The following is a 24,933-nucleotide window of genomic DNA, read 5'->3' as shown; positions in this document are numbered from 1 at the left end:
TTTCTGAATCTTCAGCAAAAATTACGTAAATATATTATCAGAACCTGGGGACCTAAAAGTGTATACGGGCTTCACTCTTCAGCAAAGGGACTTAAGTGTAAAATAAGGGTAGCTTGAGGGTTGTTCTAGGGTTCGTAGGGTTTTGATTTTTTTTTCTGGTTGTATGAAAGCGTTTCAATGAATTTTCAGTGATTTTGAAAGTGATACTCGGTCGTTTTCGATTTTTCTTGAATTTTTTTTTTACAAGTGGCCGATAAGGGTAGCTTAGAGGTTGTTCCGGAGGTCGTAGGGTTCTGATTATTTTTTCCTAGTTGTGAAAAAGCGTCTTGAAGAATTTTCAGTGATTTTGAAAGTGATACTCGGTCATTTTTGATTTTTAAAAATTTTTTTTTATTTAGGAGCGATAATGGTAGCTTAAGGGTTATTCCGGAGGTCGTGGGTCTTTTCAAATTTTTTTCTAGTTGTGTTGAGGCGTCTTAAAGAAGTTTCAGTGATTTTGAAAGTGATACTCGGTCATTATCGATTTTTTTTGAATTTTTTTTTTGCTTAGGGCCGATAAGGGTAGCTTAGGGGTTGTTCCGGAGGTCGTGGGGCTTTTATAATTTTTTTCTAGTTGTGTGAAGGCGTCTTGAAGAATTTTCAGTGATTTTGAAAGTGATACTCGGTCATTTTCAATTTTTCTTGAATTTTTTTTTTTTCTAAGTGGCCGATAAGGGTAGCTTAGAGGTTGTTCCGGAGGTCGTGGGGCTTTTCAAATTTTTTTCTAGTTGTGCAGGCGTCTTAAAGAAGTTTCAGTAATTTTAAAAGTGATACTCGGTCATTTTCGATTTTTTTTGAATTTTTTTTTGCTTAGGGCCGATAAGGGTAGCTTAGGGGTTGTTCCGGAGGTCGTGGGGCTTTTATAATTTTTTTCTAGTTGTGTGAAGGCGTCTTGAAGAATTTTCAGTGATTTTGAAAGTGATACTCGGTCATTTTCGATTTTTCTTGATTTTTTTTTTTTTACAACTGGCCGATAAGGGTAGCTTAGGGGTTGTTCCGGAGGTCGTTGGTCTTTTAAAATTTTTTTCTAGTTGTGTAAAGGTGTCTTGAAGAATTTTCAGTGATTTTGAAAGTGATTCTCGGCCGTCTTCGATTTTTCTTGAATTTTTTTTTTACAAGTGGCCGATAAGGGTAGCTTAGGGGTTGTTCCGGAGGTCGTGGGGCTTTTATAATTTTTTCTAGTTGTGTTAAGGCGTCTTGAAGAATTTTTATCGATTTTGAAAGTGATACTCGGTCATTTTCGATTTTTAACAAATGTTTTTTTATTTAGGGGCGATAAGGGTAGCTTAGGGGTTTTTCCGGAGGTCGTGGGGCTCTTATAATTTTTTTCTAGTTGTGCAGGCGTCTTAAAGAAGTTTCAGTGATTTTAAAAGTGATACTCGGTCATTTTCGATTTTTTTTGAATTTTTTTTTTGCTTAGGGCCGATAAAGGTAGCTTAGGGGTTGTTCCGGAGGTCGTGGGGCTTTTATAATTTTTTTCTAGTTGTGTGAAGGCGTCTTGAAGAATTTTCAGTGATTTTGAAGGTGATACTCGGTCGTCTTCGATTTTTTTTAAATTTTTTTCTTTCAAGTTACCGATAAGGGTAGCTTAGGGGTTGTTCAGGAGGTCGTGGGTCTTTTAAAATTTTTTTCTAGTTGTGTCAAGGCGTCTTGAAAAATTTTCAGTGATTTTAAAAGTAATACTCGGTCATTTTCGATTTTTCTTGAATTTTTTTTTGCTTAGGGCCGATAAGGGTCGCTTAGGGGTTGTTCCGGAGGTCGTGGGGCTTTTATAATTTTTTTCTAGTTGTGTAAAGGCGTCTTGAAGAATTTTTATCGATTTTGAAAGTGATACTCGGTCATTTTCGATTTTTTACAAATGTTTTTTTATTTAGTGGCGATAAGGGTAGCTTAGGGGTTGTTCCGGAGGTCGGAGGTTTCTGATTATTTTTTTCTAGTTGTAAAAAAGCGTCTTGAAGAATTTTCAGTGATTTTGAAAGTGATACTCGGTCATTTTCGATTTTTCTTGAATTTTTTTTTTTTACAAGTGGCCGATAAGGGTAGCTTAGAGGTTGTTCCGGAGGTCGTGGGGCTTTTATAATTTTTTCTAGTTGTGTTAAGGCGTCTTGAAGAATTTTTATCGATTTTGAAAGTGATACTCGATCATTTTCGATTTTTTACAAATGTTTTTTTATTTAGTGGCGATAAGGGTAGCTTAGGGGTTTTTCCGGAGGTCGTGGGGCTCTTATAATTTTTTTCTAGTTGTGTGAAGGCGTTCTGAAGAATTTTCAGTGATTTTGAAAGTGATACTCGGTCATTTTCGATTTTTCTTGAATTTTTTTTTTTACAAGTGACCGATAAGGGTAGCTTAGGGGTTGTTCCGGAGGTCGTGGATCTTTTATAATTTTTTTCTAGTTTTGTTAAGGCGTCTTGAAGAATTTTTATCGATTTTGAAAGTGATACTCGGTTATTTTCGATTTTAAAAAAATTTTTTTTTATTTAGGGGCGATAAGGGTAGCTTAGGGGTTGTTCCGGAGGTCGTGGGGCTCTTATAATTTTTTTCTAGTTGTGTGAAGGCATCTTGAAGAATTTTCAGTGATTTTGAAAGTGATACTCAGTCATTTTCTTTGAATTTTGTTTGAATTTTTTTATTTATTAAGGGGTGATAGGGGTAGTTTTGGGGTTTGGTTTGACATTTTCCATACTGTCGATGAATTTTTACACTATATATTGTTCATGCATTTTTTTAGTCACTGAGTCAATTGAAAAAAAAAAAATTTTTTTTTGAATTTTCGTTTCAAAAAAACCGTTTCAAACTTCAGGTACATAATAATACGTGGTTAAAAAATTTTATCGCGATTTTTCAATACGTTATCCATTAATTAATTAATAATTTTTTGTAGCACGAACATTATCATTGCAAGTGCGATAATTTTTAAACTATTAATCTAAGAATTTTTTCGTTTCATGGAGCTATTGTTCAAAGGTCTTAGAATAGATTCCCCTTGGAAAAATTGTTAATTTTCGTTTTGTTATTAACAATTTACTAAGGTGAAAAATTATAAAGCTTTATTAAACATTGAAAAAAAATTTTTTTTTATAATATTATTGATTCATTTTATTATGATCAGAAGCTACTTAAAAATGATTTTTAATAATTTTTATCTCCTATTGTTTTAAAAATTGTTATAAACAAATGCGTTGTTTATGAGATAATTTAAAAATCGAATGACATCTTAATCATAATTTTCGGAGACTGCTGAAAAAAGTTGACCAAAAAGGCACTCGTTGACTACACTAAAAAGCCGCTCTCAAATTGTTTATCAATTATAAGCGATCAAAAAAAAAGCTAATTAAAAATTTTGGTTTTTTTAGAAACTATTTGTTGACGTTTTCAGTGTTAATAAGTAAAAAGTAAAGCGTAAAATAACTACAATTTTTTTTTTCAACCCCATCTGACTAATAGATCATAAGTTATGAACAATACCGTTTTGCGCCAATTTCGGCTAAATTTGATAAACAAATGATTGGGTTTGCTTAAAAATGATCTGAAGTTTTGAAATTTTTACTGTCTATTCCGGAGACAAAAATGAACATTTTGATATTGGATAAGAATTTATAACGAAAAAAATTGATTTTTCAGGGTGAAAAATGTATTTTGATTTTGAAGCTCCATCTCTCACGACCTAACTATTTTATCTGATTTTATTAGGACTTAAAAATCCAGAAAAATATTGCCAAACATTTACATATTTTGGAAATATTAATCCTTTAACTATAAAGTTATAGAGAGTTTTGTGAGATAGTAATTTTCGATAAGTTCAGTACAGTAGAGTACGTATCGATACCTGCACAAATTAGATTTTTAAAATTAAAAAATTACAGGCAAGATGAGTTCACGTATTATGGAATATGAATAATAAATCAACAAGGAGATAATACTTAAGACTTACTTGAAATGAATAATTATCGTAGACAATACTAACTTCAACCTTCTGTTGAAGAATTGAAAAACGTTCTAGAGCTGTCATATTGATTTTTTTTTGTCTTTCATTGTAAGAATCATGAGATAATTTATTATAGAGCGTTGAATAAGATTGATTTAGTATTTTTGCACCAACGATTTCCATATCGTGAGGTAGTTTTCTCAATTTAAAATTTTCTATATAATAATTAGCGACTGCGCTTTTTAGTCGTTTCAAATAGAAATCATTGTTGTTAGTAGTTTCGAAAAGTTTCATATTATTCAGAATTTCTTCACATTGAAAAGATTTGAAATAATTGGCACATTCTATAATTTGCTCTATGAACGAATGAGGAATATCATTTTTTCGAATCATTGCTGAAGTGATACCAGTTTCATGATATTTTTTTAAAATATTCAAGTAAGATTTAATTTCCTCCCGTCCTCTAAAAGATAAACAAATTAAGTAAATTTCAGAATTCCCAGGTTTACTAGTAGCTGGTTTTTTTATAATAATTTTTTTAAAACAGCATGTTAAAAAATACATTAAAGATATTGTTTGGCATTCAAAAAATGTGAATATCTTTAAAAGGAGGGTTCCATTTGTACTCAATAAATGAAGTGCCGTAACAACTTCACAGAAATGTAAATGTGATACAATAGCTTCTTGTTCACCAGGCATATCCATGCAGTCCACACTACCGTCGGCCGTTATGAGCATTATTTTATCACTATTATCTTTTTCAAGGTCAATGAGCATATCTAAATTCTTAATATTCATTATATCTCCGGTGTAATCAGTTCCAAAATACCAACAATCCAAGGTATGAAGAATAAATCGATCATCATTAATCATCGAACACAAAGAATTTCCCTCATAATATGGATTCAGAGTAGTTGCTCTCCAATTCCATTTAATGTATGGTACATTGGTTTTCAACCAATGATTAAGAGATGTCACAAAAGCGCCTGGTGCTTCACATAAATGAATAGTTTTCAGTTGTTTTGTATGATTTACTTCCTCAGGTATTAAAGGAAAGGTTGAAGCTATTTCATAAAATTTACACCAAGCTTGAGTAAATAATTCAGGATTAATATCTTCTTTTAATCTCCACCTAATATGTTCAGCGATATTCATTTTCCTTGTATGATTTCTCCACTTAGCTGGATTATAATCGCTCAAGGTATTTTTTATTTCATTTAATTTAATTTTTGTTTTCTGTAAGTCATCTATGCTCCAAGTGTTCTCGGAAAACATATCATTTGGATTCGGTAATTCATAATTATTATTACTTATTTCAATTTGTTTGTTAAACAATTTTTTTACAGTAATATCGATTTTTTCAATGAATCTATCAGGTTTTTTGCGAGTTCGAAATTGGCGCGAAGATTTAAAAGAAGTTGGTAGCTGGTAATCACAGTGATTATCTGAGTTCTCCATACCAAGCGGCACAAAAATTTTTTTGGTAATATTTTGTTGAATTTAAGTTGACAATTATTAATTATTGACTTCTTGTTAAATAAAATTTACCAAAAAGTCAACAGTTTTTTATGTGACGCTTGGGATGGTGTATTTATTTCGGTCGATTTCCAATTTTATCTGAAATGATTAGAAATGTTAGAAGAACAAGAGAAATATAAATTAAATAATAACTTACTTGTAAAAATTTTGGCTTCTAATAAAAAACTAGAAATAATTTCTTTTCTTAAGCTAACACTTTTTAATAAGATGAGTCAGAGTTTGATATATTTTGTTGTATGGTGTAGATGTTATATTTAGTGATATTTATTTAACGATTAACTTTTAATAAACGTTATTTATATTTGAAACATATATACCAATGACAGCTAAAATTTCAAGGTTATGTATATGGTACATATACATTTCAAAAGTTGAATGGGCAGACAGTAGGAATAAACAGAAATCACATGATCCATGTCCACTTGTCCACTTCATCCTAACTCCTTGTTATGTCGTAATAACTATAATGCTTTGGGTTGCATCTGGCAGGTGACACTACTTGTCAGATAAACCATGATTTAAATGTGTTAATTAGTTACATTTATAATTTAAATTTATATTTATATTTTAAATAGATTCAGAATTCCTAGTTGATTTAATATTTTATTTAATTGCTGAGTTTGGTCGTTGAGTGCACACGTGTCTTCGAAAGAGAAACTTTAATGTCGAGAAAATAATACAAAGGAATATTGTATTAGGTTCTGAAAAACCATAAAATCTTTGAGTAAACACAGAACGTGTCCTTGCCACATGACAACTTCAAGTCCTTAAAAGAAAAGCCATAAAAGACACGTGTGGAAACTCAACGGTCTCTTGTTCTCTAAAAAACAAGGCACTACAACTAGATTTAACAACAAAATAAATCAATAATAATTTATTTATCCACTTTATTTTAAGTAACTAAATAACATAAATAAATGAGTATTTAGACGCTACAACATGTGTATGTATGTATGGATTTAATGTCACAATGGTTTTAGACAAATTTAATTACATATTGGAATAATTGAATAGTAAATGGTATTAAATTGAATTTAGAAATGATTAGCAAATATTAAAGTAAATTCCGCATCTGATATAATTTATTGAGCAGATAATACCTTAAAAGCCTTTTAAAATTATAACACGTTAATTGATTCTAATGAATATATGTTAATTAAATAATAATAAATAATAGATAAGGATAATCATTGTTAACAACGATCTGATATTATATTATTATTACTGTCTGTACCTCGACCAGGTTTTCTGCGGTTTCCCTAGGTCGTTGTGCTGAATTTAAAGCCAGGTAAATACAAGTACATGAATATGTAAGCCGGCCGCAGCCGCAAATAATAAGTGTTATATATAAATAAGTTTATATAAGTACATGTAAGATAGTATATTACGCACTATGTATAAGGGTAGTTCTAGCAATAGTATAGGTGTATACGTGTAACCATAGTGGGGGAACGTGAAGCTGAGCAGTCAGAGTTGAGACTTTGTGACTTCACTTCTCCCCGAGAGCTGTAACTATTCACTCCATCTCTCCGATTTCTAAATAAACATCAACATTAAGTTCAATTGAACTCTTATCATTTAAAATCATACCTTGCCACACAATCTCAATCAGTCATTTTTAAGTATATTTCAAATTAAATTATAAAATAAAATCCCGCGTGACAATAAACAACCCACTTGTCCATGAGGTGTCATCATCGGCGAATATAGTAACCTCGCAGGACATAACATCCTGCCCGTTGCTCTTTTTATTTTTTCGTTGGATTTCCCGTAGAATCTCTCCAAAGTTTCGCAGTCTGTCCTTTATGCTTTTGTTAGTCTCGTTTGAAAAATTTTCTGATGTCGCTGGTGACGAATTAAGCGGTAATTTGAATTAAGGAATCAGTTAATGGTTACGATATATTCAAACAAACTCAATTGTTGAGTATCCAAAACTAATACTTTTGTAAAAAACTTGATGTAAGAAGTCATATTGAGTATTGCGATGTTGCCAAGCTTTCTATTTATTCATTTTTATGTCTAACTTCGCGCAAAAAAAATCAATGATTATCATAAATCAAGAAGTTATATATTGGTTTCACCCCGATTTTAGAATAGAGCTCCAATCAAATCTCCAAGTTCTGATCTGATGTATTTATCTGATTATATTTTTATACCTGATATATATTTATATATCTGATTGTATTATTAATTCAAAGAATACATCTAAAATCAAAAATTTTTTTTAAAATGTCCCAATAAGTTGGATTTTCTGATTTTTCAAGCATTTTCAGCAATAAAAGTGTCAAAAAAAATTAGGAAAACGGTTGACCCTAAAAGCCATCCCTGCAACTTCCCGCTACTTTCGTAATTAAGCGCTCAAAATTTCACTTATTACATTTCTTCGAGCTCAAAAATATAATTTTCGTGTAGTTTTGAGCTCTCCGAGCTCAAAAGTCTCATAGAGGTTTAATAAAACACTATTTTTTGAATTTTCAAACCCCAATAACTTTTGAATGAATGAACCGATTTTCACGCGGTTGAAGGTTGTCAACGCAATTTTTCGAATTCTATTATATATTTTCAAACACAAATTGATCAGACCAGAAATTTCGATGTAATTCGAAAAAAACACTGTTTTTCGATTTCTATCGTCAACGATAACTCACGAACGAATCGACCGATTTTGACCGGCTTGGTGGCGATCGACGTGGTTTCTCGATGTTAAGAGCTGATTAGTTTTGAGAATTGATCGGTTAAGCCGTTTGAAAATTATTAAAAAAAAACTACATTTGAAAAAATTTTTTTCATTGTTATTTTGAGATTTCTCAAAATCTACCGGTCCAAATCAGTCCAAACTGTATTCAAAATCTAAGTTTAGTCAAGCCCTTTCGAATTGCACTAACCACGATGAAATCGGTCAAGCCGTTCAAAAGTTATGAGAGGTTTACATACATCCACACACACACACACACACACACACACACACACACACACACACACACACACACACACACACACACACACACACACACACACACACACACCTACGGCAGAGGAGAAACTACTACCATTTGCGTCTCCCCGTAGCGGATAGGAGAACGCTCGCTGTCCTTGGATGACACTAGGTCTCTTAGTTGATGAGGTACAGAGGGTAGGAGCCAAATAAAATACGATTCGATGGACAAAACTCCCCCTTTAATGGGTTGGTCACACTAACTGACCTAGCAAGACGATCGTTCCCTGCTGTAGCTCACTGGGAGTGTCCGGAACCTGTGTCGATTATTTCCGACGATGCGGGCTACGGCTGATGTGAGCTTGCTCTGCCGAGGTGTAAGTTGCAGTTGCGGATCAGGAGCCAGCCACTTCGGGCCTTGATCAGGAAGTACGCAGTGAGTGTTAGAGATCGGAATCTTCACCGCCCCGAGCGAGTCTAGTCCGTCCGTGTATTCCGGGACTGGCTAAGTGTCGGCTAGACCTCAGGGAACTGGGGTAGGAGTACTATCTCCAAGAGTACACCCGTTTCTAGTTATGACAACCCGCTCCACTCCGTACGATGCGCTGGTAAATCAAAAAGTATGAGTAATTTACAGGAAACAAACAAGAGTGAAAACAGACTTCATGCCCAACAAGCAGCGATTGAAGCAAGCGCTGAAATGAAGAGAACGCTAGCGCTGGAGCACCTTGAAAAGCTGACCATTGAACTGCAAGAGTTTGTCCAAACTAAGGTCAGTATCCACAAGGAGATAAAGACCAAGACAATCGGTGTAGTCAATGCTCTTGGAAGATTCAAGAAACTGGACGAGGAATGGCAGTCATCACGACGACGCATTCAAACTGAAGTTGAGACGGAAGAAGCAATGGACACTGGAGCCGACGGTGACGGCGAATCTGCTATTGAGGACAAGGGTGAAACTGACACAAGGACTGGAAAGAGAAAAGACCGAAATTCGCCAGAGCCAACCGACAAAGTCACAAAGAAGGACTTGAAAAAAAGCCCTCCCCAACGACTGGCAGGGCAGGGCGACGAACCTAAGAGGGCGACTGATTGGGAAGAAGTACAATATAAGAAGAAGAGGAAGCTAGCTAGAGAGCAACTCTCAAAACAGCCGCCGAAGGACCCGATGCACTGATCATCCGCCCGGCCGAGAAAACAAAGTATGCCGAGATTCTGCGTCGTATAAAGCAGGACGTCCCAGATGAGCAGGTTCGTTCAACGGTAGATAAGATCAACAAGACCAGAAGTGGCGATTTGTTGATTACGATTTCGAGGAAAAGCACTGACAAAGGCCAAGCCCTTCAAAAGACGATCGCAGACATCCTTAAGGAGGAGGCCAAAGTGATCTGCAAAGGGCCACAGGAGACCATCGAGATCCGAGATGTCAATGACGACACGACGAAAGAGCATATTCAGACCGCTCTAAAGAGGGAAGCTGGAGAAAGTTGTAGAATCCCACTAGAGGCAATCAAGATCCGTAAAGCCTTTAGGGGTACGCAGACAGCCACAGTGTCACTACCAGCAGCTGCAGCACAAAAGTTACTGGAGGGAAACTGCAAAATAAGGATCGGCTGGGTCAATTGCCGAATGAGAGCAACGAAGAGACCCATACAATGCTTCAAATGCTGGCACTTTGGGCACTTCGGATCTCAGTGCAAAAGCGAAGTTGACCGGTCTAAGCACTGCATAAGGTGCGGAAAAGAAGGACACAAAATTGCTGATTGTAAAAATCCAGCTAAATGTGCACTGTGTGTTGAACAGCACGGCGTAGAAAAGGCGGCTCACCATGCAGGCACGAACAGATGCCCCGTCTTCCAAGAAGCGCTCCAGAAGATAACGAAGCCGAGAACATGAAAATATTGCAGCTCAACCTCAATCAGTGTGAGGCTGCGCATGACCTGCTCATGCAAACTGTGCGCGAATTAGAGGCAGACGTAGCACTTATAAGTAAGCCTTATAGACACCTGAGTAACCAACCCTGGGAATCCGACAGCACTAACAAAGCCGTCATCTGGTCCTGCGGTAAATGTCCTTTTCAGAGAACAAGAAGTCCTCAAAGACTTGCGTTCCACCGAAAGAAAAAGAGCAAATATCAGAAGATAGAAGGAAGGTAGTTAACACCTTAGCCACTAGAAGGAAGAGCAGTAGCTAGTTCCTCCCCTCACGACGTAATGCCTGACGGCGGTTTCCATGAGGGATTAGAGGAAAGAAGAAAAGGGGTTTAGGTTTTAGTGAGTAGGCGCGTTAGCGTCGAGTTTTAGTATGACGCTGCGTCGAGTCTTCACATATCCAGGCAAAACAGCTATGCCTGGAATCCGCAAAAAGGATTCCCCCCTCTGAAAAAAAAAAAAAAAAAACACACACACACATACACCATCGCGGGAATAGGCAGGGAAGCTTTCTAGGACCTCAAAACGTCGAAATCTGATGAAAACTCGATTTTCGAAAAACGGGGTAAAAACAATAACTTCCCGATTTTTGAAAATTTTCAATTTTCTTAGCGAGAAGTTAAATACCGCATTTAAAAAAAAATTTTTTTCGCAGTTTTTTTAAGATTTCTCAAAATCTACCGGTCTGAATCGACCCAAATTAATACTGTATAACTGCGACATTTTTTCGGCATTTACAAAACCGCTAGGGATAATAGAATTTACGTATGATCAATTTGTGTTTGAAAGTATATTATAGAATTTGAGAGACTGCGTTGAATTTGAAAATTTAAATAATAGTGTGTTATTAAACTTTTTTTAGATTTTTGTGCTCGAAGAGCTCAAAAGCCTAAAACAGCTAACTCTTGGAGCTCGGAGAGCTTAAGATACCACATAAATTATGATTTTGAGCTCGAAGAGCTCAAAAACGTCATAAGTGCAATTTTAAGCGCTTAGATATAGAATTAGCGGGAAGTTGCAGGGAAGGCCTTTACCCAAGCGGCACAAAAATTTTTTTGATAATATATTGTTGAATTTAAGTTGACAATTATTAATTTTTTACTTCTTGTTAAATAAAATTTACCAAAAAGTCAAGAATTTTTTATGTGACGCTTGGGTAGGGTCAACCGTTTTCCTACTTTTTTTTTTTATTTATTGGCTCATTTTATTTCGTTTATCAGAAAAATACAGGATAGATAGCTTTCTAAAGTAATAGAAAAATTATCTACACATTCGACTGGTCAAATAAATATTTAATGTTACATTTAAATACACCTGTGTAATCAAAATTTCCCTGGCGGTTTCGGCGACACGGTGAAAGCACGGTCGAATGACGGTTGTTTCACGGTCGTTTCACGGTCGTTTCACCGTATAAAGTTCGTTCTTACCGAGCGATCTGTCAGTCAACATTGGATACCGTTGTGAACGATATCTACAATAAATTTATTGAATATTTACGGTGCATACGCAAGTGAATCTACGACGTTATGACCGACACTGTACGCTCAATATACTGTCCAAATACGGTAATTCACGCAACTATCACGGACAATAAAATAAAAAAAAATATTGCGGACAGTCTAGACCGAGACTCGAACCCGATTCATCTGGTCGCGCGCCCAAGACTCTACCAGCTAGGCTATCTAAGACACCGCACGAAATATTTGATTCAGTCACATCATAAGGTGTCAAAACCAAGTCATTTTTTTTTTCATTGCACAGATAAAAATAGCTTAAATAAAGTTATTTTTTCCATGACTTTAAAATAATAATCGTAATAAATGATTCAAATTTTTGATGATTACGAAATTCTTCATTTCGAAATTATGGTGAAATTATTAACTGTATAAAAAAAGATCTGGAAAAGAAATTGTTAAAAATTGAATTGTTAAAAAAAAATATCTCATAATAATTTTTCTTGATAACAAACAATTTTTCCGTAATTTTGAAATTAAAGTTTTCGTCTATAAAAAAAAAAAAAAAAAACAATATTGATTATTATATTTTTCATAATCAAAAGGTATTATAGTTTCTCATTTAAGACTATAAAAAAAATTCAACACTTGTAAGCCATAAACTCTTCTGAAACGTATTGAAATGATTGATCTCTGTTGATTGCCTGTAATCTGATTAATTTTTTATAATTTTACTTTGAAATAAACAAAATTACAATAAATTAATATTTTTTTTTAATTTTTCATCCCGATTAGTTACTGAAAATTTCTCATTTACCTATCTTTTTATACACTTTGAGTATTTTTAATGAAATAAAAAAAAATATAATCAGCACTTTTTCATTGTTGACTAGTAAAAAATTCCTGACTTACCGACATTATACGCTCGTTTCACAGTCGTTTCACTCACAGACTACTGTGCATCTACCACTGAGTTACGGTTTTTTGACAATTTATATGTTTTCGAATGACTGTCAAATGACAGACGATCGATCGATGATCTACGATTTTTACTCAGGTAAAAAATCGGAGAAGTCAAGTAAAAATTTGGTTTTTCGAATAGTGAAGTATGATAACTATACAGAATAAAAATCATAAAGTAACAGTGAAAAACTTTCACAATGATACTCTTCATTCACTGTCAAATGACGGCCGTTCGATAGTCAAGTGACGGTCATTCGACGATCATTTGTCGACACTGTGAATTTATGGTACATTCACCGTCATTTCACGATCATTTTACCGTGACCACGAATCCACCAGGGTTTCTACAATATAATTTTTTTTAACTCATCAGTAATAAACTGTTATGTTGCAGTAAGCTTAAATTATTTTAAAACAATCCATTACAGAAAAAAATTATTGGTCATTTTAAAACTATTAAATATGAGAATGACTCATTTAATACGGGAGGCTTGTCATAAATGCAGTTAAATATATCTTCCACAATACCAATGCTTTTTTCATGCTTAATTGGTATTAAATGAAATGGTCAAGCGATCAAATTCGGTCTGTATATGTAAATGTATTTTTGTGATTCAGGTGTTATTATTAGTTTGAAATATTATTTTATTTAATTTTAATAATACTTTAGTTATTATTATTACTATACTTCATGGGTTATTTGTTTGAAACTGATAGCTTCTTTCCGACATTTTTCTTAAGCCACACCTTCAAGTTAATTTCTAATACTGTATAGGTATATAAATATTAACTGACAACAATATTTCAACCTCCGATAAAATTATATCCCGAATTAAGAAACTGGCCTTAACGCGGTATTCATTAAAATCATTTATTATTTTTAATTAGAATCTTATTTTTAAATATAGTTCATAATTTTATCAAAATTTGATAAGTTAGTTCGACCAATACATAACAACTATTCTTACAGTACTATAGTATTGTGCATAAGAATCTGCCATATTGAATAACTTGAAATTGTGTATTTAGTATGACTGTCACTTCAGTTTTCAATTAATAACATTAGAAGTGTAATTTTTACGTACATCAAGTGATAGATGCTTAAAAGTTATATTGTGATATTTAAACGAAGTACGAAGTGTCAAGCTTTATTTGAATTTATTTCATTCCATAGGTGAATAATGAATCATTTGCTATTACATGTAGTTGATAAATAGAATTCTTAAAAAATTAAATTTTCTATAATTACTCAGTATAATATAATATTTGAAACTCGTAATTAAACAATAGAAATTTCTAAAGTTTTACTCCGTAACATTTCATAATTTAATCAATTTATTCTCAAAAAAATTTGTTTGGTTTCATTATAGCTGTTGACAACCTGTTAAGACATATAAATAAAATATTTTGATCATAATTGACTGAAAAATATTTATTAAATGATTTTTATGTCTTGAATAGTTTGGTTAAACTAATTTATGATTACTGTTTTATTTAGATATATATTTCGTAACCATGTCGTTTTTATTGTAAAAATGATCAGAAAGGAGAAATTTGTATATATTTGTTTGTTTAGTGTTCTATAAGAGTTCTTAGACCATTTATTGTTAAGACTAAAAATAAAAATTAGAAAGGGATGATAAATCCAAGTAAACGTTTTTGTTTGGTTATGTTTCGTTACTATTCACATAATACTGCATTGTTGATATCGTACAAGGAAATAATTTAAGTGAATAAAATAATTGACAGATAATCCAAAATTATTTTATTATTTTTAGATAAACTATGTCGACAGGGCCATACAACTATTCGTATATATTTAAATACATTATTATAGGAGACATGGGAGTTGGAAAGTCATGTCTTTTACATCAATTTACAGAGAAAAAATGTAAATTATATCATTTAAAGTACTTGAATTTTAACTCTGATTAAATATTAATAATCCTTTATTTTATTCATTCAAGTTATGGCAGATTGTCCGCATACTATTGGAGTAGAATTTGGTACAAGAATTATTGAAGTAAATGGTCAAAAAATTAAATTACAAATATGGGATACAGCAGGACAAGAGCGTTTTAGAGCAGTTACAAGGTATTATATTTTAATATATAAATTTATTTGTGGATACTGTTTATTGCATAAGTTATTTAATTTGAAAATATTTTGTATTTACTAGATCTTATTATCGTGGGGCAGCCGGAGCACTTATGGTGTATGATATAACTCGACGTTCCACTTACAACCACTTGAGTAGTTGGCTAACAGATACACGCAATCTCACCAATCCTAGCACTGTAAGGATCAATAATATATTAAAAGAATGTATTAATAGATTTATTTATACTTTATAACATATTACTCTTGGTTTCAGGTTATATTTTTGATAGGGAACAAAAGTGATTTAGAAGGTCAGCGGGATGTGACGTATGAAGAAGCAAAACAATTTGCTGACGAAAATGGTCTTATGTTTGTTGAGGCTAGTGCAAAAACGTAAGTCTAATTATTTTAATGTATTCTAATTATAAAAAAGTATAGTTGCGAGGAGTTAAAATGAAAAGCTTTTTAAAGTTTGAACTATTACGAGTAATATTAATTAGTCCTTCATCAAGAATTTATCAGATCAGTGCTCTAGAATGATCAATACATATTTTTGTAGAAATTGGATTACTTGTTCTTTGGGTATGCAAGTACTATTGAAGTATTAAAATCTTGAAAATTTCAGATTTTAATCTAAACCAGTTTTTGGAAAAAGCGTAATTGAGTGTGTTAATTCGTCGTGTCTATGAAAAGTTTTTATCTCCTGCATGACCTATCAAATTTTCAATCAAATTGGTCTCTTTGACCCACAAATAGAATTCATTTTTACTCATTTTTACTTCTCTCAAAAACTGACTTAGATTAAAGTCTGAAATTTTCAGGATTTTAATATTTCAGTAGTACCTACATATCCATAGAATATCGCTTGGATATTTAAATGATTCATTTTTACCTTGCATATTCCGCTATGGTCTTTCCTATAATTAATAGAAAAAAGATCATTTCATTATTTAGATTCTACAAAGTAATGAGTAGAGGTCATTTTTTAAGTCTAGTTCAAAAAAAATTTTTTGTTTTGTTCATCTGCTAATTTTGCTCACAGCATGTAATATTTTTAAAAAATTTACAAACAATAATAATTCCGTATGGATTAAAATTTCAGAGGTCATAATGTTGAAGAAGCTTTTTTGGATACAGCAAAAAAAATATTCCAAAGTATAAGAGATGGCCGGTAAGTATCGAGTCAGAATAAAGCTACTTATAGACAAGAGTATCAACATGTATGAAATTAATTTTTACAGATTGGATTTGAATGCTGCTGAATCAGGAGTACAACATAATCCCAGTCAACCAGAACGTACTAATTTACATGGAGCTACCAACGAACAGCATAATGGCAAAGATTCCTGTTCTTGTTAATAATTTATTTTTACATAATTTTATCAAATAATGACTAATAATAGATAATGCAATTATTGTTCACATATTAATGTTCTAATTTAATTCAATACTGTATAATTTTTTATTTATTTATAAAGTTACTATTGAATAATTTTATTTGTATGCAATGACACTTTTATACTCAGATTGATTTTATGAGTTTAAAAATTATCGTCTTAATTAAATTCTGAATTCGTATATTTTAATTATTGACATAATGGCTATTTAATGACACATATATTTATCTAGATAATTATATTTACCATTATTGTAAAAGTTCGTCGAATATACATTTAACTTTAGATGTATTATATGATAAAATTCTATTAAAACATAAAAGAGTAATAAAAGAATGCATAGATTATTTTGAATTTGTATTCTCCAATATTTGAGTTTACACAAATAACTTATTTAAGTTAGTTTTTACCTTACAAACGTGTAAAATCAAGTTAAGATAAAGATAAAATGTATTTGGTATTGACTATCCGCTAGTTATAGTATAGTATATTGTGTGACTAGGGATGAAATAAAACGATTTAAGACCAGAGTGAAGTTGCCTGCCCGAGCGAAGCGAGGGCTGGCATCACTCGGTCTGAAATCGTGTTTCATCCCGCGTCACACATTATATTTTTTTGCCCTCCGGGCGGAAAGTGGCAACTTTCGTCCCGCTGCGCTAAATAAAGTTGCCGCTTTCCGCCTTCGTCGATCAAAAAAATAGTATACAGCCCTTAGGAAGTAAAAAAGAAAACCTCAGATCACATGTATGTTGACCTCGGCTTCGCCTCGGCCAACAATTACATGTGATCTGAGGCTTTTCTTATTTTCCTTCCCAAAGGGTGTAATATACTATTTCATATAAGTTGCATTAAAAATGCTAGTTTCAATGTCTGGAGCCAACTAGAACTAGATAGTTTCAGACGAATAGCGAAAATACCATTTTATTATAAAACTTATAATAATAAAATAGAAAGTAATAGTTTATTTTTTATCAAACATTATTCGTAAATTGAATAGTTTTCTTTTGTCATTCTTATTTATGCTTAATAACAGAATTATAATATGTCAGTACAGTTAACGGTTAGAATGACAATTATAAAGATATAAAATAAACAAACAATTGATAGGATTGAAAATAAAGCTGCAACTTCATCTCGCGGGCAGAAAATCGTCATTTTCTGTCCGCCGGGAAGAAATGATTGATTCCTGCCCGGCACAGTCGAATTGGTCTGAAATAGTCTAGTTTCGGTTGGCTCAACAGGCATTGAAACTCGCATTTTCAATGCAGGTTATATGAAGAATAAATTTTACTTAAAAAAAAAATTAGGAAAACGATTGACCCTAAAGGTCAACCCTGCAACTTCCCGCTAATTCCATATCTAAGCGCTTTAAATTGCACTTATGACGTTTTTGAGCTCTTCGAGCTCAAAAATATAATTTGTGTTATTTTGAGCTTTCCGAGCTCAAAGAGTTAGTTGTTCTAAGCTTTGAGCTCAACAGTCTGATAAAAGTTTAATAAAACACTATTATTTAAATTTTCAAACTGCAATTACTTTTAAATGAATAAACCAATTTTCATGCGGTTAGCAGCATTTAACGCAGTTTTTCGAATTCGATGAGATAATTTTAAACACAAATCGATCCGACCGGAAATTCCGGTGTAATTCGAAAAAATCACTTTTTTTTTATTTTTTCGTAAACGGTAACTCACGAACGAATCAACCGATTTTAACCGGCTTTGCGGCGATTGACGTGGCTTTTTGATGTTAAGATGAGCTGATTAGTTTTTTTAATCGATCGGTAAAGCCGTTTAAAAGTTATTCCAAAAAAACTACATTTAAAAAAAAATTTTTTTTGCAGTTTTTTTTAGATTTCTCGAAAGCTACCGGTCCAAATTGTATTCAAAATCTAAGTTTGGTGAAGCCCTTTCGGAAGGCGCCAACCGTGATGAAGTCGGTTAAGCCGTGTTTAAAATTTATAAGAGCCCGGAAAAAAATTATCAGACCTGAACAGGCATGAGTCTTCTGGCCTGATCAGACACGAAAAATGACCATGCCTGATCAGGCATGAATTGACCTGATCAGGCCTGATCAGACATGGTCAGGTCTGAAAGCCCATTATTACTTCTAATTAATTATGTTGCTTAATTTTATGGATATAGTACTTGATAGAGTCATACGCAATTCTCTATAATGATTTAAAATACAAAAAAAAATATTTTCATATAATTATACGGCTGTAACACCAACGGTCACCCATTCCCCATCCACCTACTAACCATGCTCAATGGCACTTTACTTTAGTGATCTCCGTGCGTCTTGAAGTTCCTATCTGCTGTGCTGCTGTCTTAGATAATAATGATTCTATGATCTACATAATTCATCATATCAGTTTATCATAAATATAATATAAAAATTGATTTTATAATATATTTTGATAGTCATAATTTATTTATTTAACCGAATTTCATTATAACATCACATTTATTGAAATAATAAAATGAATAATGATTTTAATATTAGGCAGGAGCAGAGCAGACCAAAACATCTCATAGGAAATGTAACAAATATTTCATTTCAGAATTATTTAAACGAAATGATAAACATCATTTTGCACTTTTTGTGATTACCAAAAAAAATTTTTTCTTCAGAGAAAAAATTTTGATCACATCTGACTATGCAAGTCTGATCAGATCTAATTATATCTAGACTGTTTGTAATTGTCTAGACAAGATCAGGCATGGTCATGTATGATCAGGCCTGGACGTTTTTAACGCTTCGGATATGAACAGGTATGATCATGTCTAATTTCAGGCGATCGACGTGGTTTCTTCAGCTTAAGAGCTGATTAGTTTTTGGAATCGATCGATAGAGCCGTTAAAAAGTTATTTCAAAAAAACAGTTTTTCAAATTTTTTATTTTTGAGATTTCTCAAAATCTACTGACCTGAATTACCTCAAATAGTATGAAATATCTAAGTGCAAAGAAACTCTTTCGATTGCCGCCAATTTCGTTCAAATCGGTCAAGCCGTTCAAAAGTTATGAGAGGTTTACAAACATCCACACACACACACACACACACACACACACACACACACACACACACACACACACACACACACACACACACACACACACACACACACACACACACACACACACACACACACACACACACACACACACACACACACACCCGTGTCGGGCTTGCTGGGTCCCGCATCGGGCGCCTCCTCAGGTGGCGGATAGGGGAATGCCCGGCATATCTGCACGTCAGATGCGTCGGGTACCGAGGAAACAGAATACTCGGGGTGGACCAAAACCTAGCAAAAGATGATATGGAAATGTCAGAAGATTTTCAAACATCGTTTACAGTACAGAGGATGGATACCTCAGTGCCGGCGAGAGAAGGCGTGCAAACGGGCCTAAACTTGTCGTTATCAAGCGACCGTTTGAACAGTGGAGTAGACCCCATGGCTCTGCTGTCTAGCAATGCTAGCAAGGTTACAGGGAGTACGAAATCAGCCCAGATGGCAGAGAACGGACAGCTGAGCAACATTCCTTCAAAAAGTGGAGGACCTTTTGCTCCTGCCACTAATCAAACCCACCGAGGAAGAATGAACTCTCTACCGACCGTCACCGGCCAACAGTCACCAATGGAGAGGCTCGGCAACAAGATTGATGAGTTAGCCGACTTCATAAAGACAAAAAGAATCTCCACCATGAGATCAGAAAATTGGTTTCGTCTATTAGTACGGCATATAGGCTGGCCAACAAATCACCAACGAAGTCGGCGTCAACGACTCAAACATCTCCGAGTCTGAACAAAAATCACAGCCACCTCTGACCACTCCTAAGAAATTACCACAGCAAGGAGATGGCAACAAGAAGAGGCCGCTGTCCACGCCCAGCCCTTCCTCAGATATTGACAAGCCAGCACAGAAAAAGACAGCCCGGGATGATACCTGGACCAAAGTGACTCGGCAAAACAAGAAAAAGAAAGAACAGGAGCCAGTGACTCAAACTGCTACAGCCCAAGACCAGCCAAACAGCGGTGGCTCCAAGAAACCAAGGAGGAAGAAGACAAGAACTAAAGCTGTCCTAGTCCAACCAGCTGAAGGGCGAACATACGCCGATCTCCTGAAGGAAATCAAGGCCAAGGTAAGCCCTGTCGAGACGGGCGTAGACATAAGGTCTATTAAAAAGACGAAACACGGAGGCGTTCTCCTTGAAATGGCTCGAAAGTCCGAAGACAGCAAGGCATTCACCGATGCAGTAAGGGCAGCTACTGCAAACATCGGCACAGTCAAGACGCTAACACCAACAACAACGATCGAGATCCTCGACTTAGATGAAATCTCTACCGAGAGCGAAGTCCGTGAAGCACTCAAACGTGAATTCACTGACAACCTGGAGGTCAAACGGGTAAATTTGACAAAACCCACACCACGAGGTAATCGGGCAGCCTTCTGCGAACTAGACGAGCCCAATGCGATTAAGGCCCTTGACAAGGCCCGTATACGGATCGGTTTGGTGAACTGTCGTATACGCCCAGTAGTAAAAGTAACACGTTGTTTTAAATGTCTTGGTTATGGACACCAAACACGTCAGTGTGCGGGACCAGACAGAAGCAGGTGCTGCTACAAATGTGGCGGAGAGAACCACAAGGCCGTAAACTGCACGGAGAAGTTAAAATGCTTCCTTTGTGCTTCGGACAAAAGATGCCCAGGATAGTCTATGCCATATTTCTGGCACTGGAGCGTGTAAGGCATTCCGCAAAGCACTTGCAGAAGCCATGAAAGGTCAGAAATGACACGCATACTACAAGGCAACCTGAATAGGTGCGCCTTGGCGCAAAACCTGCTGCGCCAGCGTGTTTTCGAAGATAAAATTGATGTCTGCTTTATCTGCGAGCAATATCTAAACATCGAAGGTAAAACATGGTTCGCAGACGAAACGGGCACGGCAGCAATTTGGATTGTGAACACAAAGAACGTTACCGTCAACAACAGCGGAGGTGGAGCAGGTTTTGTCTGGATTCAAACCCCGACAACCTACTTCATGAGCGTCTATCTCTCACCTAACGAAGGGATTAGTGTGTTCCGACAGAAACTCGCAAATATAGAAGATGCGGTCACTAAGTTCGACGGCGAAGTTATCGTAGCTGGTGACTTCAATGCTAAATCGGCTGAATGGGGCGCTGATTTCTCCGACACCAGAGGCAACGAGGTCGCTGACGTCGTGGCTAGACTCGACCTCATAGTGCTAAATACTGGGAGCACCACGACTTTCAGAAGACCGGGGTACCAAGAGTCCATCCTCGACATTTCGTTGGCGACTCCAAAAATTGCCAACATGATTGAAAACTGGACAGTATCCGAAAAATACAGTGGCAGTGATCACCAGTTCGTGACATTTAACGTTGGATTGGCATCTGCTCCGGTACCACAACACGACCTTTCTAAGCGAAAGTGGAATGTCAGGAAGCTTGATCCAGAGGCACTGCGAGCTTCACTTGCACGGAGCTGGTCTACCCTTCAGAACAACCCGACTCCGGATACTTGCAGCGAGACAGAAAGGACAGTACTAAATACGATGAAGGAGATTTCCGCCGCATGTGACGCCTCTATGCCGCGGTTGAAAAACCGGAGTTTTCGCAGGCCGGCGTACTGGTGGTCAACAGACATAGCGGAACTTCGCAAAATGTGCCATCAACTACGTCGCCGCGCAACGAGAGCCGCCAAACGCTCCCCAAGCCAGGACTTGTATTCAAAAGAGTACAAGCAGGCCAAAAAGATGCTAAATCGAGCCATCAAAGCAAGTAAAGCAAAGTTGTGGAAAGAGATCTGCAACGATCTCGACAATGACATCTGGGGTAAAAGCCTACCAAATTGTCGCCAAACGACTTGGAAAGGCTTCACCAGAGGCGCCGAAGTCTCCAGCCTTAATGGATAGCATCGTAGCGGAGCTTTTCCCCAAACACCCGCCGCGGGAGAAGAAACACTACACTAAAAACAACGAAGTAACGCCCTTCACAACTAAGGAACTACAAGACGCGGCCAAGTCACTCAAAACAGGAAAGGCACCTGGACCTGATGGCATCCCGGCATCGGTGATCAAGATTATAGCCCTGGAATACCCAGACTTACTCCTGAACACCTACAACGCATGCTTGGCAACTGGCACCTTTTCCGCGGTCTGGAAACGGCAGAGATTGGTTCTCTTAGACAAAGGTAAGGGAACCCCCGTAACACCTTCGTCGTTTAGACCACTCTGTATGCTAGACATTGCTGGAAAACTGCTCGAGAAGCTCATACAAGGGAGACTTCGCGACGACATCGACCGTGCTGGAGGTTTTGCCACCAACCAGCATGGCTTCCGGAAAGGTCATTCGACAGTCGGAGCGATCAAGAAAGTCATAAAGACAGCAACACAAGCATGGTCTGGTAGCCTCAAAGCTCGTAAAGTATGTCTTCTCCTCACGCTAGATGTCAAAAACGCATTTAACAGCGCAAATTGGGGAGACATTTTAGACGCTCTGGAGCACAAGTTTGACGCGGAGCCAGAAAATCTGGCACTAGTCGACAACTACCTTGACGATAGAAAGCTAATAGTGGAAACTACTGAAGGCCCACAAGAATACGCCATAACGGCTGGCGTGCCGCAAGGCTCAATAATGGGGCCTGATCTATGGAACGCAGACTACGACGAGCTTCTTGAAATCCCGTTGCCAGAGCAAGTAGAGCTAACAGGCTTTGCAGACGACGTTGCAGCCACTATAGTGGCGGACAGCGTGGAAGAGGCCGAACTGCTAGTTCGGGAAACCATCGACACCGTCAAGACTTGGCTCGATAAGCATCACCTGAAACTCGCCAAACAGAAAACCGAGATGGTCGTTTTGACCCGTCAAAAATGGTTTCCAAAACCATTCGCTGTGGACATGGGAGGAACAACGCTGACGTCAACAAGGGCCCTGCGGTATCTAGGGGTAATGATAGACGAGAAACTATCTTTCCGTGAACACCTCGACAGTGCATGCAAGAAAGCCAGCAAGACTGTGTCTAGCCTAGCACGAATTATGACCAACACCATGGGACCAAGAACAAAAAAGAGAAGAGTTCTTCTAGAAGCAGTCCACTCGGTACTGCTTTATGGAGCGGAGATATGGGCAGACATATTAAAGCAGAAGACCTACCGGCGAAAGATCGCAGCAGTACAGCGGCGAGGCGCTCTCAGGGTTGCCTGCGCCTACCGCACAGTTTCCGAAGCGGCTGTATTGGTCATTGCAGGAGCCGCGCCCATCGACCTATTAGCGTTCGAAAGAGCAAAACTCTATGACGCTAAAGACAGTGATGATAACATGAAGGACGCAAGAACGAGGATAAAGGCGGAAACGCAGCAAGAGTGGCAGGACCGATGGACATCGGGAGAGACGGGCAGATGGACGGCGCGCCTGATCCCAAACATCAACGTCTGGCTCTCTCGGAAGCACGGGGATACCGGATTTTTCCTGACCCAGCTATTGACGGGACATGGGCAGTTCAATGCCTATCTTTTCAAGATGGGTTTGCACAGCACACCAACGTGCAAATACTGCCCGGATAAAATCGACGACTCCGAACACACATTCTTCGAGTGTGCTCGATGGAAGGACTACAGAAGAAACACTGAAGAGATCATAGGCACCAGGCTCTCCCCCTCAAGCCTGGTGACCTATATGATCAAACAAGAGGAAAACTGGTCAGCTGTTGCAGTTTATGCACAGCACCTCCTGAAAGACAAAATCGCAGAAAGGGACCAGTAGCCAGGAGTAGGCGTCGTGAGACGCAGCACGACTGGATTGAAGTAATGCTAACGCGGTTCCAATCCAGTCCTCCCCGTACCATCTAGGGGAGAGGGGAAGAGGAATGTTTTTTTAGTGGGTAAAAATCTCCACACTACCGACTATCGATATCTGCCGGAAGATGGGCGGCAGAGTTAACGATACCGGTGTCTTTTGAAGATCTTTTTTCGTACCTCTTTATAAAAAAAAAAAAAAAAAAAAAAAAAAAAACACACACACACACACACACCCACACCTACGGCAGAGGAGAAACTACTACCATTTGCGTCTTCCCGTAGCGGATGGGAGAACGCTCGCTGTCCTTGGATGATACTAGGTCTCTTAGTTGATGAGGTACAGAGGGTAGGAGCCAAATAAAATACGATTCGATGGACAAAACTCCCCCTTTAATGGGTTGGTCACACTAACTGACCTAGCAAAACGATCGTTCCCTGCTGTAGCTCACTGGGAGTGTCCGGAACCCGTATCGATTATTTCCGACGGTGCGGGCTACGGCTGATGTGAGCTTGCTCTGCCGAGGTGTAAGTTGCAGTTGCGGATCAGGAGCCAGCCACTTCGGGCCTTGATCAGGAAGTACGCAGTGAGTGTTAGAGATCGGAATCTTCACCGCCCCGAGCGAGTCTAGTCCGTCCGTGTATTCCGGGACTGGCTAAGTGTCGGCTAGGCCTCAGGGAACTGGGGTAGGAGTACTATCTCCGAGGGTACACCCGTTCCTAGTTATGACAACCCGCTCCACTCCGTACGATGCGCTGGTAAATCAAAAAGTATGAGTAATTTACAGGAAACAAACAAGAGTGAAAACAGACTTCATGCCCAACAAGCAGCGA

General features: G+C 36.7%; 2 protein-coding genes and 3 long non-coding RNA genes across 7 annotated transcripts in view; 3 read left to right on the top strand and 2 right to left on the bottom strand.

Annotated features, from left to right (window-relative positions):
• LOC123273043 (cap-specific mRNA (nucleoside-2'-O-)-methyltransferase 2) overlaps positions 1–5,922 on the bottom strand; it is a 30,848-nt gene extending 24,926 nt beyond the window's left edge. Inside the window, exons 1-3 of the mRNA XM_044740202.1 lie at positions 5,641–5,922; positions 5,550–5,582; positions 3,972–5,423 (exon numbers count right to left, since the gene is read on the bottom strand). Coding sequence (XP_044596137.1) covers positions 3,972–5,423 — 1,452 coding nt within the window. The 5' untranslated portion in view covers positions 5,550–5,582; positions 5,641–5,922. The remainder of the gene's footprint in view (positions 1–3,971; positions 5,424–5,549; positions 5,583–5,640) is intronic.
• LOC123273072 lies at positions 475–952 on the top strand. The gene is made up of 2 exons (XR_006511238.1): positions 475–702; positions 854–952. It is a non-coding gene; the product is annotated as an uncharacterized LOC123273072 (long non-coding RNA).
• LOC123273074 lies at positions 1,061–1,558 on the top strand. Its single transcript, XR_006511241.1, has 2 exons — positions 1,061–1,170; positions 1,471–1,558. It is a non-coding gene; the product is annotated as an uncharacterized LOC123273074 (long non-coding RNA).
• Positions 5,923–6,568: 646 nt separating the features above from the next.
• LOC123273077 lies at positions 6,569–7,204 on the bottom strand. Its single transcript, XR_006511244.1, has 2 exons — positions 6,739–7,204; positions 6,569–6,613 (listed from the first exon to the last, which is right to left on the bottom strand). It is a non-coding gene; the product is annotated as an uncharacterized LOC123273077 (long non-coding RNA).
• A 6,146-nt stretch (positions 7,205–13,350) lies between these two features.
• On the top strand, positions 13,351–16,473 carry LOC123273062 (ras-related protein Rab-14). Of its 3 annotated transcripts, none has more exons than XM_044740248.1 (7): positions 13,351–13,372; positions 14,566–14,678; positions 14,755–14,881; positions 14,967–15,084; positions 15,162–15,280; positions 15,990–16,058; positions 16,129–16,473. In XM_044740248.1, the coding sequence occupies exons 2-7, from the start codon at positions 14,573–14,575 to the stop codon at positions 16,244–16,246; spliced, it is 657 nt and encodes a 218-aa protein (XP_044596183.1). In that variant the 5' UTR covers positions 13,351–13,372; positions 14,566–14,572; the 3' UTR covers positions 16,247–16,473. The 3 variants fall into 3 exon arrangements, with proteins under 3 accessions (XP_044596183.1, XP_044596184.1, XP_044596182.1); XM_044740249.1 differs by lacking the exon at positions 13,351–13,372 and adding an exon at positions 13,584–13,641; XM_044740247.1 differs by lacking the exon at positions 13,351–13,372 and adding an exon at positions 13,669–13,961.
• Positions 16,474–24,933: the final 8,460 nt, after the last annotated feature.

This window comes from Cotesia glomerata, linkage group LG10, assembly GCF_020080835.1.
Source record: "Cotesia glomerata isolate CgM1 linkage group LG10, MPM_Cglom_v2.3, whole genome shotgun sequence".
In the NCBI taxonomy this organism is placed as follows: domain Eukaryota; kingdom Metazoa; phylum Arthropoda; class Insecta; order Hymenoptera; family Braconidae; genus Cotesia; species Cotesia glomerata.
Note: the sequence above shows the minus strand (reverse complement) of the source record. Positions and strands in the feature narration are given on the sequence as shown.

What these genes read in the sequence shown, in the direction of transcription:
- LOC123273062 (XM_044740248.1), top strand. Translation starts at nt 14,573, where the DNA reads ATGTCGACAGGGCCATACAACTATTCGTATATATTTAAATACATTATT. An exon ending in ATCTCACCAATCCTAGCACT is followed by an intron (nt 15,085 to 15,161) that starts GTAAGGATCAAT and finishes TCTTGGTTTCAG; the next exon opens with GTTATATTTTTGATAGGGAA. An exon ending in GTTGAGGCTAGTGCAAAAAC is followed by an intron (nt 15,281 to 15,989) that starts GTAAGTCTAATT and finishes TTAAAATTTCAG; the next exon opens with AGGTCATAATGTTGAAGAAG.